Below are 17,175 nucleotides of genomic sequence, written 5' to 3'. Positions count from 1 at the left end.
AAACAAATGTCTGTATGCACAATAAAATACTGTATTTAAACTATATGCTGCATACTTTCTACGATAATTCACAGAATACAAAATCGAACACTAGTGTCAGAAAATTAAGCATTTCAGTCCACAACAACAAGTTTTAGCACAATATCACAAGACGTATGATTACACCTGTGAAAGAATACACACAAGTTTTGTTTAATACCCTGAACAGATGCACTGAAAATCCTCACACCTTTTCATTGTGATTTATGAGTGTTGAATAAATAAAAAAAAGAATAAAAAGCTAAATGATTGCTGTTAGACTACTTTATTATTTGTTTTATTTAAAATGTTTGCATATCACTGGTACCCCAAAGCAAATTGATTTTATATACAAATGTATTTAGCTATAAACAATTTTGTTTCTGATTTTGATGTGTCTACAGTTGCTTTAATACTTTCTCCACAGGTACATTGATATTCTTGACTGGAACAGCCTTATAGAAAACAGAGATAGCACATCAGATCTGCTCGTTGTACCAAATGTAAAGGTCAGTGAAACATCGGAAACACCTTTACTAAACAGCCAATACATGAAATATAATTCAGCTAAATATTAGTGGGTTCAAATGTTTTGTTGAGCTAAAGAAAAAAGGGGTAGTAATTAATTATCTGTTAACCCGAATGTGATTTGTATACAGTTTAAGCGATCACTAACTCCTGCTCTGGGCAGATTGTTGTGCAGCTGCTGTGAACTCATTAATTTCTGATCAATTTATTGTGAAGCCATTTTTGGGAGCAACTGCTAGTGATTTAAAAAAAATAACAAAAACATAATTGGATGCTTTTAAAAATTGCTGCTCTGTCTACAATTTTGTTTAGTTCATCTGTAATTATTTCACCCCAAATGGCAACAGAAAGCAAGACATTGTGTGCATGTGTGTTTGCCAAAATATTAAAATCACTGGCATCAAGTGAAAAAAACTGGCTTATCTCCTCAGATGTTTTTGCTTAGAAACACTTCTGGCATCAATATAGATTGCATTATAATATGAATAACTATATTATATACATAATATACCCAAAACCTGCTCAGAAACTGTTCTAAAAACACGAATGATCCAAAAAGTGCTCAACTCTTCCAAATGCCAGTAAAACCAATTTAATCTAGCCTGCAGAAGATGTGCAAAAAATAAATCAGAACCATAAAAGCTCCATCCCATTAATAACTGAATCAACAAATCCACCTATACACTATACAGCACAGGACAACTATTTTATGTAGAGCCCAACTGAAGGATTTAAATGTGAATGAAAAAGGTTTTAAAACCCTGATATGTCTCCTTTCAAAGACATTTTGTGAGTGCATAAAGTCTGACATTAATAAGACCTAATATTTGGTTTGCAGAAATCAGAATATCTGAAATGTCAGTAGATTTGATTATCCGCTATATTACTGTCGGTGTCCTTGATGATGATCAGCTGTGAGGCATAACAAAGCAAAAGACAATACTGTATCATAATGCTCCAGTTTGGATCTTGATGTAACTTTCTACAGTCAAAATGTTTGTTTTAAACCTTTAAAGGGGCAATATCGTGTAAAAACAACTTTTTTATGTCGTGTTATAATGTTATACTCTCATAAAAAACATGCCGCCTTGCTTTGACTCATTCATGCATGTTTGAGAAATCCTGCAGCGTTTTTAGGCAGCCATGCTGAGGAGCAAAACGACAGGTGGGGACCAGAAACGCCTTTTGGGACCAGAAACGCCCCTCGGACGTGTCTTTAAGCCGAACTTCCTCATGGCGGAGTGCACCCCCTCTCCCTCCCCACACACCCCACCCATGACTTCTACAGGCTCTCGGGTGAAACTGAAAGTGAAACTTAACTGTCTGCTGAGCTCTCAACATGAGTTCTCACTTAGTGAAGCTCTTTTCAGATAAAAATACCTTTGAGGAAATGTATTTTCAGATGCCAAGTAAACTGCATCATGGCAGCCTCCCCTTCCCCCCGCGAGCACSAACCCCCCCCCCACTGAAATTGGCGAGACAGAAACAGAAGGTGGTTCTTAAAGGGATCCCAGATTAGTTGTAACATTAGACTTTATTTGATAAACATCTGTTATAACTGTAAAATATAGACTGTAAAAATACTGCAGGCTGTTTAGTTTTGTAAATTTTGAAAAATATATTTTAACACGGATGGAGCCATTTTATTTACATGCAAAGCATTCTGGGTAAATGATGATGTGGGTAGGTCATCGGTGAGAGGCTGCTAACGAGCTATATCCACCCTGAAGTTTAATCTTGGACAATATTTTATGATCCTGTAACTGAAAATATGGATGGAGGACAACAGAGCTGCTTCATGGAAGAAGAACCTCAGCTTAGCCTGCTAGCCTTTGCGCTAGTGCTGACGCTATATGTATTAGCTCGGCGCTAGCGCGACAAACAAGCTAAACTGAGGTCCTCCATCTATATTTTCAGTTACAGGCTGAGTCATTTCTACCTTCTTCTCTGTCAATGCTCTCTGGTTTCATTTAAAAGAACCAATTGTCAGATATTGTCCAAGATTAACCTTATAGGTGGATATAGCTCGCTAGCAGCCTCGCACCGATGACCTATCCACATCATCATTTACCCAGAATGCTTTGTGTGTAAATAAAATGGCCCAGTCCGTGTAATATATTTTTGAACTTTTAATTTAAAATTATAAAAAGTAAACAGCCTACAGTATTCTTTACAGTCTTTATTTTACAGTTAAAGTAAATGTTTATCAAAGTCTAATGTTACAACTAATCGGGGATCCCTTTAAAGTGACAGAGGCCAATTTCAAGGCGTTTAGAAGAGGAAGTGATGAGAAGATAAGTTTATTTTCTATTTAAACATAAAAACAGCATTTTAATAACAGCTAAAGGTGACATAGATACTTTGTTATGGTATAGTATTTAAATGTATGCCTGAAAAACACATAATATTGCCCCTTTAAATGACCTTAAAAAGGCCTTGACCGAGAAGTCAGCATGATTATTATTATTATTTATTATTATTATTGTTAAAAATCTTGAAGCAATTGCTTTGAGTTCCGAGTCACACTTTTATTTTTCTTCTAATTCTTTAGGTTGTTATAGAACTTCGTGGTTGAGTCTCTCCTTATTGTCTCTAGTTAGGTAAACTGGAGCCTCTGCTGCAGACATTCACAACAGAGGATGAGAAACAATTGAAGAGGTTATTACAGCGCCTACTCATCTTGGCAAAGGTAATCACACATCATCTGGAGACATTACAGAATGCAATCAAGCACACGCTTTGAAACAGTCATTTTTTAAGTGTTGATTTCGCTGTAATTTTAATGTTTGAACAAATGTGGCATCTTTTATCAATATGAACAAAGTGATATTTTATGAAGCACTTCTTTGTTATTTCTTATAGTCATTAGTTTCTAACCTTTACGCTTGCTTTACAGTAATAAATACACGTTTTTCTTTATTTTTCTACAGAGTAACAACTGAATAAATTACAGATAACATGTTTTGGTTTAAATAAAGTTTAGATTGTTATGTGAGGTCCATCTTTAGCACAGCTGCTTAATAAGCACAGTTGGGTGATTTCACATCAGATAAATGAGAACTTTCATGTTACAGCATGCCTCGGAGAATGGTGTTCGCTTAATGGTGGATGCAGAGCACACCTACTTCCAGCCAGCTATCAGCAAACTTACCCTGGAGACACAGAGGATGTTCAACAGAGAAAAGCCTGTTGTTTTCAACACCTACCAGTGCTACCTAAAGGTCAGGACCAACAGCAGAGAAACCACATCATCAAATTTGTTAAAAAATTATGCATAAACACAACAAATGGTGTCTTTTTCATAAATAACCTGTAACACTATCCAAATATCAGATATGGAGCCTTTGTTCTCAAAATACATGTGTGTATATATATGTAATATATGTGTTAACATCATTCTTAGTTTGTTAAATCTACTGACCCAAGTCATGTTATTTTTTTTATTGAAAAACATGTTTTTTAATACTTACAGTTGGTTGATGTGTGTACTTCATGGATTTTTCTAAAATCAAGCTGAGCCAAGGTTTTATGAGTTTGTTCTGTTTTTACCCATGACTCCAGCGGTTATGTAAAAACAGAGCTGAGCAGTCATCTCTGCTAATCCGTGCTGCCAGATTACAAACGCGATCTGAGGCCACATTAGTGTTAGACGTTTGAGTTTTGTTTGAAGCAAGTTAAGGTTGGAAGTTTCGGAAATGTTCTGCATCTCGTTACTTTTGGCTTTGTAATTATTAAATAATCAACGTAGCCTGAATAAAATACAATAAAAAAAGATGAGTTGCAAAATTAGACTTTTCGACTGAGTTGTATGAATGTTTGCTCTTTTTATTCTACAGGAAGCCTATGAAAATGTAACCATGGACGTAGAACTTTCTAAACGAGAAGGATGGAGTTTTGCTGCCAAGCTGGTGCGAGGAGCCTACATGTATCAGGAGCGATCGAGGGCCGAAGAGCTGGGATACGAGGATCCTATTAACCCTGACTACGAGACGACCAACAGAATGTACCACAAGTACGAGCTTGTTGCTTCCTTTATTATCATTTACACACTCACTGGTGTTTGTTTAACTTCTCATAAACCGTGTTTCCATCAAGGCTTTTTGATGCGCATTTAGAAGTGTCGCATTAAAAATGCGGAAAAAAAAGTCGGATGGAAACAGCAAAAATCGAAAAAAAAATCCTCAATTCGCTAAAAAGTTTTTTCGCTCGCTTGAGGTGGTTTTTGGATGATTCACAAAGTAGTTAATGCGCAAAATGGGAGATAGAAACACGTTTACCGAATAAATTCTGATGTAGCGCATATTTACCTCACGTGACGTTCGGCTGTTTCCGTTTTCCTGCCTCGTCCCGGCGTAGTTGCACGTGCCTTTCTGCTGCGTAGTTTAACATTGCATTTATTTCCCTACATCTCCTGGCAGCGTTAAACATAGCCTGTACTAGCTGAATAGATAGAATAGTTACAACTTGCCTAATAGCAAGGCATTCACGAAAAAATCGCTCCATTGTCCCGAGATGATTAGCCTCTGCTAGTTAGCAAGTTTCACTTCCTGTTTACTACCGCAGCTTATCGCCGACGTCTGAGGTAATCACGCGTTGCATAGCCTCGTTTATTCGCATCAGTCGAGAGGGAAACTAGATGGAAACAGTCTAGATTCGAATTTTTATTTATTTAATTTTTTGCGAATTTTGAAAAGTTCGATAAAAATTCACTCTACAACTGGATGGAAACACGGTTAGTGTGAACCTCTTTTTATATTTTAAAAGAGAAAAGCACCATGCTATTAGAAATACTCTCAACCACATCTAGTGTAAACAGGGTTCCCATGGGTCCTAGAAATTCTTGAAAGTTTGCGAATTAGAAAAAAATATTTCAAGGCCCTGGAAAGTTTGTGAAAACAGCCAAAAATTACACTTGTCCTCGAAAGTCCTTGAATGTTTTTTTGGGGATTGAAATTCTCTATTCACACAACCGATTTTCATCATCTTTTAAAAAAAATAAATTATGAAATTAAATTTAAAAAACAACTTTACATTTGTTGCGGTGGATAACTCAGGCTTACGGTAAAATGACGTCATTGTTTCTGACTCAACAACTTCTATCTTCAGTTTTTTATTGAATTTACATGATATTAAACCTGTTTATTGGTAACATTCTGCAGTAGCAGTAGGTAATTGCCGTTGCTCATGGTTCTTTAATTTGAGGAAATTGGCACTGGAAAGGTCCTTGAATTTGATGTTGACGAAGGTGTGGGAACCCTGTGTAAATTAGGGGCGAGCATAAAGTAATTGCTGATTGTTTTCAAAGTTTGACCAAAAAGACTTCATCATTTCTTTTTTAAATGATCTTATATTGTTTACAAGAATATATAAGATATCAGATAGTATATAAGATGATGTGCAGTAGCAAAACAAATCAGTTGTTTGTCACATTATCCTTTCTTCTCTCTGTAAGGTGCTTGGACTATGTGCTGGATGAGGTTGCGCTCAATAAAAAGGCCAATGTAATGGTTGCTTCCCATAATGAGGACACAATAAAGCACACCGTGCGAAGGTAAGATTGAATTTTTTCCTCTAAACACACAGCTGAAAACACATTTAACATTTATTCTCGTATAAACTGATCTAATATTGTATGTTTATCGTGTCCATTCAGAATGAATGAGCTGGGCCTGTTACCCACAGAGAACAAGGTGTTCTTTGGTCAGCTACTGGGCATGTGTGATCAGATCAGCTTCCCACTGGGTGAGAAAAACACACAAACACACTCCCCTCCACGCGGTCATTCAGGGACGAGGCGCTGGCCTTCCCCTACCTTATGTAAGGGTGAGTAAAGAGTTGCAGTCCAGCCTCTGGGGGATGAGTTTGCCGTCCTACCCCTGCAGCTCTCAGCTGTGTCTCACGAGGCCTCGGAGCTACACACAGGTTACACGGACTGTGAAGTGCACACAAGTCAGTGCTGGTCTGCAGATTGTGATGTGACACATGAACTGAGACACCTCGGCATTGACCAGCTGTCTTAACGAAGCATCACTGTTGCCTCACACTTCTTTATTTGTCAGTCAGAGACGGACACAGCAGGCAAATGCCTGTCGATGGACGGCTCAAACTGAAATGTCCTGGACTGCTATTGATATAAACAGACCAGTTTCTTTGTCGCTCTCAGCATGAAAACAGCATCCAGAGTGGAGTCTTTTCATTCCAAAACAACAAAACCGACTAAAACTAAGTAAATGTGCCATTTTTAGTTTTTTTTTTTTCCTATTTGTCTCTTTGAATGTTTGGCAGGGTTTTGTCAAGGTTTTCTTTTATTGCTTTGATGTTTTGCCCACAATTATGCATTAGTTAAGTATTTAAAAGAACAAACAAAAAAAAGAGAGTCCTGGGAAAATGTGTTCTTTGTGAGCTGGACTGGCAGCTCTTCAAATTGAAAAGGAGCAAGCTGAGAATGTCAGTGTCAATGTCAATGTTGCAGCCTTGCCTGGAGAGGATTGTTGCAAAAAAATAAAAGAGGGACGCCAAGCAGTATGGTGTCTGGAGTTGATCCAAAACGACACGTCAAAGTTTAGCACCATGAAAATAGTCAGAAACCACTTTGTCACCAGTTATTAAATGAGGCCAAAAAAAACAAACAAAAAACAAAAACAAAGATCCAGATGATCAAACACTGATCTTCTGTCCTCTGTTCTTTTTGATCCCAGGCCAGGCAGGTTTTCCCGTCTATAAGTACGTTCCCTACGGGCCGGTGAGTGAGGTGATGCCGTACCTGTCTCGGAGGGCTCAGGAGAACCGAGGCTTCATGAAGGGAGCCCAAAAGGAGCGAGAGCTACTGTGGAAGGAGCTGAAGCGCCGACTCGTCTCTGGGGAGCTCCTCTACAGACCGGTGTACTGAGAGGAGAGTCAGGCTCTCCAGTCTGTTTTTAGCAGCAGCCATCAGCGATCCATCTGCACATGTTCACTCCATCTTTTCCTCTGTTGTTGTTTTTTTTCTTCTTTACAAATGGACATAGCTGCACAGAGTTTGATTATTTTTAACCACCTTCACCCATTTCACGCGCCGCTATTGTTCTCTTTGCCTTTCTTTATTTGCCACCGCATCCATAAGCATTTTTCATTTTTGTCATCCCGTTGTCTGTGAAGCTCTGGTATCCATCAAGTGAGCATCTTTACGGCTCCAAAATGACTGCCTAAAATGTCACCGAGAGCTTGATGGGCATCCTTCTTTATTACCCTATTTATCCAGGAGAGGAGAGACAATAATAAAAATAATGGGTTTGATTTAAATTGTAGCAAAGGAAACATTTTTTATTTGAATTGTTTTCTGTTGTTTTTATTTTTTTTTACTCTTTCTCTCAGGCACGCAGCATCTAGAGAAGTCATCCCTGTATAGTAAATTTGTGTTTGAAGGTTTGCTGCCTTTTTCAGAACAATACCTGTTTATGAATCATTGTGAGAGCATAAACCTCGCAGCTCATCGCTCTTCCTCACAGCGTGCAAGGGCTGTTGTTGTTGTGTTTACTAGCAGAAGTTGTATTCTTCATCAGCGAGGTGTTACAAATGAAACAAGCCTTTAAATAGAGGGGCCTGCATGTCTGCCAGTGGGTTTTTTAAAACTTCTCAGTGGAAAATGTGCAATGCAGTAATAAAGTACTTTTTGCACCTTACTTTTTTTTATAAATGAACATTGATGTAAATATGTTTGAAGCATTGTTTTTATTTTATTACTTTACATTTGTGAAATTGCCAAACAAATAAATAAGCAAAAACTCCTTTTCATGACTGGTTTATTCTAGAGCTGTTTTCACTGTTTGGGTTATTTCTGATTATATTGAGGAACATATTTTGCTCAGTTATTAATACACAATTAGTATTTAAGTCAGGGGTAACCAAGCTTCATGGTAATTAGAGCCTTGTCACTTTCCAAGAGCAACCAGCGCTCTTTAGACCATTTTTTAAATTACCCATGATGCCTCACTCAGTACAGATCACACAAATTGGATGCATTAATCATTACTCAAAAGAAAACTTTAGTGGCTGTTAGGTTTTACTGAGGCACAGCACCACAGAGCTGTCACTGCAGCCCCATGCTATTGGTTTAATTAAGAATCAAATCGACTTTTGATTTAAAAAAAAAATGCCTTGGGAATACATTTGCCACCGAAATCCCTTCTTACGAGCGCAGGAGGTTTTCGCTTTAGCTTCAGTTGGTTTAACAGACAGTTGAAATTCTGCTGCAGTGGCTCTAAGTCAGTCAAACACACTTAGCTTGTCGCTCCAGTTTCTCCTTACACTTAAGCACACTTTGAGGTAATAAGCAGAGGTTTACAGTAACTACATTCAATTCATTACAATAAAGTACTTTTTTTGGACAATTTGTAATTTTACCAATAAATATTTTAAATCGTTAATTTTATTTTGCTACATTTAAAACCCAAAAATGATACTTTTACTTCTTTTCTTTAAAATTTAACACCTAGTTACATGTTACAAAATTAAATCTGTCTGATCTCATCATGAAAGGAGTTGTTTCTGCACTCTTAAAAAGGTAAGAGTTGAATTTACTCAACCAAGTCATGTCATCTGGTTCCATTAAACCTAGAAGAGGCAATTTACATAGTCTTTAAAAAATATGTTGCTCAATTTATTCAACTTGGTTTAGTGGAACCAGTTTAGTTCAGTAAATCCAGCAGTTTATTTTTTAGAGTGTGTAAAATTACTTTTACTTTCCTGATTTTTGTGAACAGTTTTATGACCTTTACTTAAGTACTTTTCTCATCAGTGAAATTCTTATTACCAAAGCCATTTTCTGTTGAGGTATTTTTACTTATTATTGTTTATAAGTACCTACTTTAGAGACCTCTGGTAAAAAGTAAGAATTTTACTTTGTAGTAAATTGTGAAAAAGTTGATTTGCAAATTTCCTAAACCCATATTTAATTCACATGGAAGCCGAGAGCAGCCGTTTTCCACATATATTTTTTTCCATGGAAATAACGGGGAGCGTTTTCTTGAGATAACGAGCTTTCTCGAGATGACAAGTTATGATTTTCTTGTACATCGTTCAGTAAGAGATGGCCCGATCCTCCCAGCTGGTCATGACACAGTTTATTATCAAGATCACTGTGTCAAACACCTGCTGATCTCCAGTCAGGCCAGCCGTCTCCTTAAACGACGAGGGCCGATATGAAATTTATCTGTAGAGGACAAACAACTCACAAAAGAGGACCACCATCAGCCAAACAATAGGTCGTTAGTGCCTTGATAGAGGGTCATGTGCCCCGTCACCTGACTATCGTTGGGGCCCTGATTCACACCTTTGTTATACATTGGGGAAACAAAGCAGCCGCTGTTGAAAAGAGTGATCCAGCACAGACGAGCTACTTCGTCGGGTCAGGACTCTGCAGTTTACGCACATCTACAGGCCAGCGGTCACTCTTTCAGGGATGAAGATGTTATCATCCTTGATAGAGAGGAACGTTGGATTGAGAGAGGAGTAAAGGACCCTCTATGAACAGTAAAGCTAATCAAGGCACTAATGATCTATTGTTTAATCGATGGTCTTCTTTTGCATGTGACCAACCCGTTTGTCAACCATGTGGAGGCAGTGCTTATAAGACTGAGTTCACCTGAAACTCCTCGACTGAAGAAGTCTCTTGGAGGAGAGACAAAATGTTTCATTAAAGAACCCGTTCAGTGGACCTATTTTTTATTTTTAATAGATAGTAAACTTGATCAATGACCAGCTGAGGGGACCAGGATGTCTTCTTGGTTACTGGATATGATGCACGAGAGGAAAACCATTTGGAAATTAACTCATTATGTGACAGAATAGAGTTCAGACATGGCACCCCCCTCCCTTTTACTTTATTTTATTTTGTTGAAAGACTGATTATGGTATTTTGGGAAATATTCTATTGATAATCGTTCAAGTTCCAATTCTCCCACTTACATTTTAGTTATTGCAGAAAGCCTGTAGTGGCAAAGGTTCGCCACAAGGTGGCATATAGAAGACGTGCGCTCCTGACTCAGCAGGCCAGCAGCAGTTCAGTGCTGCGTCGGCTGTGGAGGAATGGAGACGCTCATTGTTGCTCTTCTGTTTGTTAACAGCTATCAACAATAAAATGAACCCGCAATGAACACACTGAGTCTTTATTCAAGTGTGCAACAATTATCTTGAAAAAATGGTCCTCCTTTTTAACCATTTATAAATTTAATCATGCAACCATGGAAAATAATGATATGCAGAAAACGGCCGCTCTCTGCTTCTGTAAATTCACAATGGGTCATAAAAAAACAACTAAAAAATTATACACTTGTTTTAATCTTAACACATAAAAAATTAAATTGGAACAGGACCATTTTTTCACTTTTTTTTACCATTTTACTGAACATGCCTACCTTCTTGAAATGTGTGTTGTATATTGTTAAACAACATTTGATAGCTTGTGGTCTGATTTCTTTGTGTTTCCTGTCAGTTTCACTCACCAGTTTGCTCTGGAGTGCCCATTTTATCAGAATTTGGCCGGGCTGGAACATTTCAAAGCTCCTGCTATGCATCACAGCAGCAGGCCGTGATCTGCATAGAAAAAGCACATTTTTATGAGAAAGAACTTTAACAAGATTGTGTTTTTCTTTAATAAAAAAATAATGGATTAGCTTGTTGCTGCATTCCAGCTACTTGAACCTAAATGGAGGATTGCGTGCCAAAACATAAACTGACAGGAAGGAATATAGTGGCTTTGAGCTGCCCTGGAGTATCATGTTTTTTTATTTTTATTTTTTCTGTTGACAGCAAGCTGAGAGATTACAGAAAACTGTGCCCATCCACATTCGGTTCAAAAGCCACAATCATATCCTCGGTGCAGAGATAATGGGAAAGCTTCCTTTCTGTCCATGAGATCACAGAGCTATCAGAATAATTTTGATAAAACACACTTGGAGGTTGATCCATAATACCTTCCAAATACAGCAGGGGAGGTTTGAGTCCAAAATAGATGTTTTTTTGTATGACCAAACCTACAAATTTGACACAATTTCCATCTTTCATGTCAACATTTTGGACTGAGCCACAGTTAGTCAGGAGCCTCGTCGCTGTCTTTGCAGCAGTGGAAACATTATGTCTTTACTTACTACATGCTGTTTGACCTTTGGCTGCTATTCACTGTAATAACAAGCACAGGGAAATCCAGTTTGCTGTTTGTTTTAAAAAAAAATTTCTTTTGCAGTTGGCATCACTTACAGAGTGCGGCGTGTGGGTGTAATCTTTTGGTTCCTCTGTGCAAATATAACTAAAAGCAGCGGGCATGAAGGAGAAGTACAGAGAGGAGACTTCTATGAATAGACAGCAGGCTCTGCTTCCTGACATTGCAGCATAATCACAAAATTATTTCTACATGGTCAGCCAGAATGACAAGCGGGAGTCCAGCTCAGTGAAAATGCTACATGACATCTTGTCAATATTTAATACCAACATCTGACACGAACACGGCTCAAATGTCAGCGCGGGAGGAAGAGTTGTTAGCATTCTGCAAGACAGTGACATTTTCTGGTGAAAAAATAATTGGCAACACATAAGAAGGCACTCGGGAAAATCCCAGGTAATTACAGAAGATCAAGTAAACAAAGCTGACACTGCTCAGTTTGGTACTAATTAATGGATAAACGTCTGTCAAGAATTTTTTAGTACAGAAATCTTTATTTAAAAAACTGTCTGGTAAATCTGATCTAAATGTAGGAAGGAGACGTTCTTTTAGAAAATGTGATTTAGATGAGGCCTTTCATCGTTATCATGATCATGAGTAACACAGAAAGCAGTTTTACACAAAACATTTGGTAAAATTAACAAAGAAAACGTGAAAAATAAAATGAAAAGGGTTTTAAAGCTGCTTTTAGGAAAATAATCCAATGCTGGTGTTTCTTTGAACTAATATTCCTGATCATTAAGTGATAAACAATGCGCTTAAAGTGAGCATATCATGATTTTAAATGCTTCTTTTCACATTCAAACCATCAGTTGGGGTCTATATAAAAAGTAGGGTTGGGCAAAATCATATTGTGTGCAATTAATCGTCAGAAAAACTTTGATTATTTTTTGGCTCTTGATGAGATTTCCCCGGTCAGTTTGCTGCTCCTCTCCACTTCAAATAAGACAAACATTTATTTAAAAAGTTCTGTAATTTCTTTATCATGACTCCGACTTTATTTGGTTTATCAACGTAATTTAAAAATTGATGAAAATTTTAAAAATCAAGAATTTTTGTGTTGCATTTAAATAAATTATGTCGACATGTTCTACTCAACTGAATTGAATAAATCTAAAGCAATTTATTTCATTTACTTTATAAGTGATTGTGAAGTAATTGTGTTAGATTTACTTAATTCAGTTGAGTAGCACCTGCTGACATAATTTATTTAAGTAAATCCAACGCAAATGTTTTGATGTTTTTTTTTTGAGTAGCCTGAAGTCTACTTTTGACACAATTTGAACAGATTCTTACGAAGAGCATATCTTTCCTGCTAGAGTGATTTAAATCGGTCATATGACTAGGACATGCATCTAGGGATTAATCATCATATTAATCATTATCGGCTAAATACTACAATTAATCGTAATTATTATTTTTTTGCCAAAATCGCCCAACCCCAATACAAAGTAGAACTGCAATGCTTTGGTTTGAATCCCTCCTTATTGTAACTCCACAAGCCCTTCTTTCACCCCCTTTACGAAGTGTGGCTCACATCAACTTGTTTTGAGAGTTATAGGGTAGTGTGGCAGAAACATAGAAATAAGGAGTACAGAACAGTCACGTAATGAAATACAAAAAAAATAGATAAGTTGAACAATAGGGTTGTGGGGGAGAAACAGGTGGAGGTTGGTTTTGATGAAAGGTAGAGCTGAGTGTCGTCAGCACAAGAGTGGAAATGAACACCAAATTTATGGAAGATGTGGCCAAGCGGAAGCAGATAGATTATGAAAAGTAGAGGCCCGAGTACAGAACCTTGGAGAACACCAGTGTAAATGGGTGAAGACTGGGAACAGAAGGACTTGAGCTGTATGAACTGAGTGCAGTTGGAAAGATAGGATTTAAACCAGTCCAGGGGGTGTCTGAGATGCCGATAGATAATCCATACCTCATGACCATAGGTGAGGGTTGGATCGTAGATGGACCAGTAAATCAAGGGTTTCATCTTTCAGCAGCTCCTTTACCATCACAGACCAGTTTACCATCACTCCCAAGTTCCTCTTTAAACTCCTATGCTTGAGTCAAAAACTCATTCCAGACTTGAAGGAGAAACTTTTATAATTCTGCTTTAAAGCCTTGTTAATCTAAAAAGTTTGTGAAACAGTTGACCCAATTGGATTTATGTTACTTTCTGTAACTTCTTTTTTTAAGTGTAAGAACATTTCTCTCCTCTTCTTTTATTTCATCCAACGATGAAACAATTCGTGTTGCACATCACACCTACTTAGAAATATGAGGAATCAGTGGACTGAGATAACCTCACAGCACAGGCCAGGTCCCCACACTGACAGAAAGCCCCTCGGCTGCAGTAAAAGCCCTGATGTGAACCAGCGAGTAAACAAATGAGTCGTAAAGATAACAGATGGGAGCCGCAATCACTAATCTCATCGGCCTACATAGAGTGGCAGGAGCGCAGATAATCAAGAGAACAGGAAAAAAGAAGGGGGGAGGCGTCTGTTTTATGTCATGCATCATGTCAAGTTTGCGTGACGTGCAAACACTTTTATTTCACACATCAAAGCTTCACATCGTGCCACCCCCCCATCAGCGTCACGGTGCCATCAAACGAAGATCACCGCACGGTCTCCTCAGTGGATTCACTGATGTTTCCTACAGGCTTTGCAATAGGAACGGCTTGAAAAATGCAAATAAACAAAATAACACACACATTTTTAATTTCTTTCACTCGGTCTGTCACTGGCTGCTTTGTGTTTTTAATAATCTCATTTCAAGATGTGTTTAGCTGTCAACAGAGAAGTAGAAGCAACACAGTGATCACTGCAATCTCCTAATCCTTTCCCTCAAAGAATCGATTGATTGGGCATCCTTCTAGAAGGCAACCTATGATGGTCAAAGGTTTTCTTTTGCTTGTGACCAGTGTGGGCACACGTCCTGCATTGGTTTAATGGCACCTGGCTAGTAGTTAAATAGTTACTCATGTACAGAAACAAAATTTCCAATTAAGCACAGTAACAAAGTATTTGTACCTACTTACTTTCTAACTCTGGTTCTTTCTTGTCACTTTTTAGTGAGGAGATATAAAATGCCTTATTAGATGTACATTTTAGCTTGACAGTAGCCAGGAAATACAACTTATAGGTAGGATAAATGTTACCATTGACATAAACAAACTACAGTTTAATCGTCTCATAATATAAAGTTTAATAAAAAAATTTGTCTCGCAAATATTGTCACTAAAATTACCCATGTATTAAAAAAGTTCTTCAATTGATACATTAAAAGAGTTATGATAGCACTTTTACCATTTATGTTGTGCAGTTGGCTTTTAGGATATTTTCCAAATAGGTTTTGTAAATTAACCTTACAGACATCAAATCTTGGATTTGCCCTTAAGTTATTTAAAAAATAGAGTTTGTAGTTATAAAAAAGCAATAATACAAACAGCTAATTATTTCACAGGTAAACAAAACCCTCTAGGCCCCTCCTCTGATCTTCATTTTTCCTGAAGATCAGGGCCCAGGGATAGGGATTTTGTGAGGTCATGGGCCATTCCCAGGAGGACTCATCCAAGTACTAACCAGGCCCCACCCTGCTTAGCTTCTGAACCCAGATGTATGTGGCATGTACAGGATAGTTTGGCCATTAACAAATATATACCTCTGAATATAAACATTTTATTCCACTGAATACCTCCCATATAAAGTAGTTCATTAAAGCTTTTGGATTCTCTGTCTTTGAGGCAGAGTTTTGAGACATTCCCTGATTAAATAAGAAAAAAAAGGAAAGAAAGAAAAAGCAGAATCAAGAACAAATACGCAGGGTTTTTCTGTATGTGTGCTGAGGAAAGAAAAAAAGAAAAAAAACTGCTCAGAGAATACCATCAGTGTGGAGAAGGAGCAGAGCAAACGATCCATCACAGCTTCTGGCCACAGAGCCACATTTTGTTCGTTACTCTGGAGGACATGGATTCCCAAATTTGCCCTTAACACACCTCTAACACATAAAGACGCCCAATCTAAAACCACATGTGCAGATGAATATATGTGGAGCCAATCATTTACTGACTGTGTAGACTCACACAAACACACCTGCATGAACACACTCACACCCCACCCCCATCAGCTCCTACATCTATCAGTGTGGGGTGAGAGATGATTTCGAGCGGCTCAGTGTTTTGATCATTAGTTTGGACTCACGGAGTGCAGCAGCGGTGAAAAATGAGACCACTATCTCACGGCCACCTGTTCTTTCAATAAGAAAAAGAACAATTCCCAATCACAGAATGGATTGGACTTGATGTATGGAGGGGAAAAAACAAGTTAGTGTGTGTGTCTTGCTTGAGTGTTTGTGCCTGCCCACATGTGAATTTAATCCTGCCCATATAGCACATAATAACCACCAGAGAGCTGGGACGAAGAAAAGAAAATGTTTTCAGGGACAAAAATTATTCAAGACCTGCAGGGCCATCTGAGGTTAATTTAGCAATTTTAAGATTTAAGAAAATAAATAAATACAATACCAGTATTTACATTGCTGGTAGCAATACATGTGACTGTGACTGTGTGCGCACTGTGACTGCTGGATATGGGCACCAGTGACCCACGCGACCCTGAAAAGGAATAACAGTGTACAGAAAATGGATGGATGGATGGATGGATGGATGGATGGATGGTAGCAATACATGGACCTAATACTACGACGGCGTATTAGGGCCACGTTGCAGATGAAAAAAAAAGGAGGAGCAAATCTCCGAGAAAAAAATTCAGAATTCCTGTGATTAATTTCAGAAAATTTCGAGAAAAATGGAAATTCTCTTATTTTGAAAAGTCGCAAATTTGCGAGAAAAAAACTCAGAAATTTCCATAATTAAAGGCAGAAATTTGTAACATTTAAACTAGGTATTTTCTGACATGGTTAAGTCAGAAATTTACGAGAAAAAAAACTCGTAAATTTATGAGAAAAAAAAGTTTTCAGGAATGGCCAAAGGGCGATTCCACCTGTTTTCACAACCTTGAGCATCTTTAATCCGCTCTAGCTTAAAAACTGAAACGCATAAAGACTTCAAACCTGGATTAAATTATTCTACACTGATTGCAGAATGTTTAAAACCAAGTGTGTGATTTGTGAAGCATATATTTGATATGTGAAGCTTAAGGAAATATGGTCATTTAAGCACTTTTTATGCATTTCATGAACCTGCTATAAGGACTTTACTGGTAGGTACTTCATACTGACCCTACCTCAACGGTTTTTGGGTACTAACATACCAGACATTTACCTAAACCATACCTGGGTAAAAACTAAGGTACTTACAAATTACTTTCTTGGAACTAGTATGTACCTACAAAGAGTGGGCTGTCTCATAATGTGACTTGTTTTTCTGTACTTACACGAGATGTATCTGGTACATATTGAGTAAGTACCAGGTA

At 37.7% G+C, this 17,175-nt stretch overlaps 1 protein-coding gene across 1 annotated transcript in view; it reads left to right on the top strand.

Moving 5' to 3' along the window:
- The window catches only part of prodhb (proline dehydrogenase (oxidase) 1b), an 18,271-nt gene extending 10,029 nt beyond the window's left edge, over positions 1 to 8,242 (top strand). Inside the window, exons 8-14 of the mRNA XM_014011126.1 lie at positions 446 to 527; positions 3,143 to 3,235; positions 3,621 to 3,767; positions 4,383 to 4,558; positions 5,999 to 6,097; positions 6,200 to 6,288; positions 7,245 to 8,242. Coding sequence (XP_013866580.1) covers positions 446 to 527; positions 3,143 to 3,235; positions 3,621 to 3,767; positions 4,383 to 4,558; positions 5,999 to 6,097; positions 6,200 to 6,288; positions 7,245 to 7,435 — 877 coding nt within the window. The 3' untranslated portion in view covers positions 7,436 to 8,242. The remainder of the gene's footprint in view (positions 1 to 445; positions 528 to 3,142; positions 3,236 to 3,620; positions 3,768 to 4,382; positions 4,559 to 5,998; positions 6,098 to 6,199; positions 6,289 to 7,244) is intronic.
- The last annotated feature ends 8,933 nt before the right edge of the window (positions 8,243 to 17,175 follow it).

This window comes from Austrofundulus limnaeus, unplaced genomic scaffold (genome assembly GCF_001266775.1).
Source record: "Austrofundulus limnaeus strain Quisiro unplaced genomic scaffold, Austrofundulus_limnaeus-1.0 Scaffold77, whole genome shotgun sequence".
Taxonomy (NCBI): Eukaryota; Metazoa; Chordata; class Actinopteri; order Cyprinodontiformes; family Rivulidae; genus Austrofundulus; species Austrofundulus limnaeus.
The sequence above is the reverse complement of the archived record's forward strand: the minus strand, read 5'-3'. Positions and strand labels throughout refer to the sequence as shown.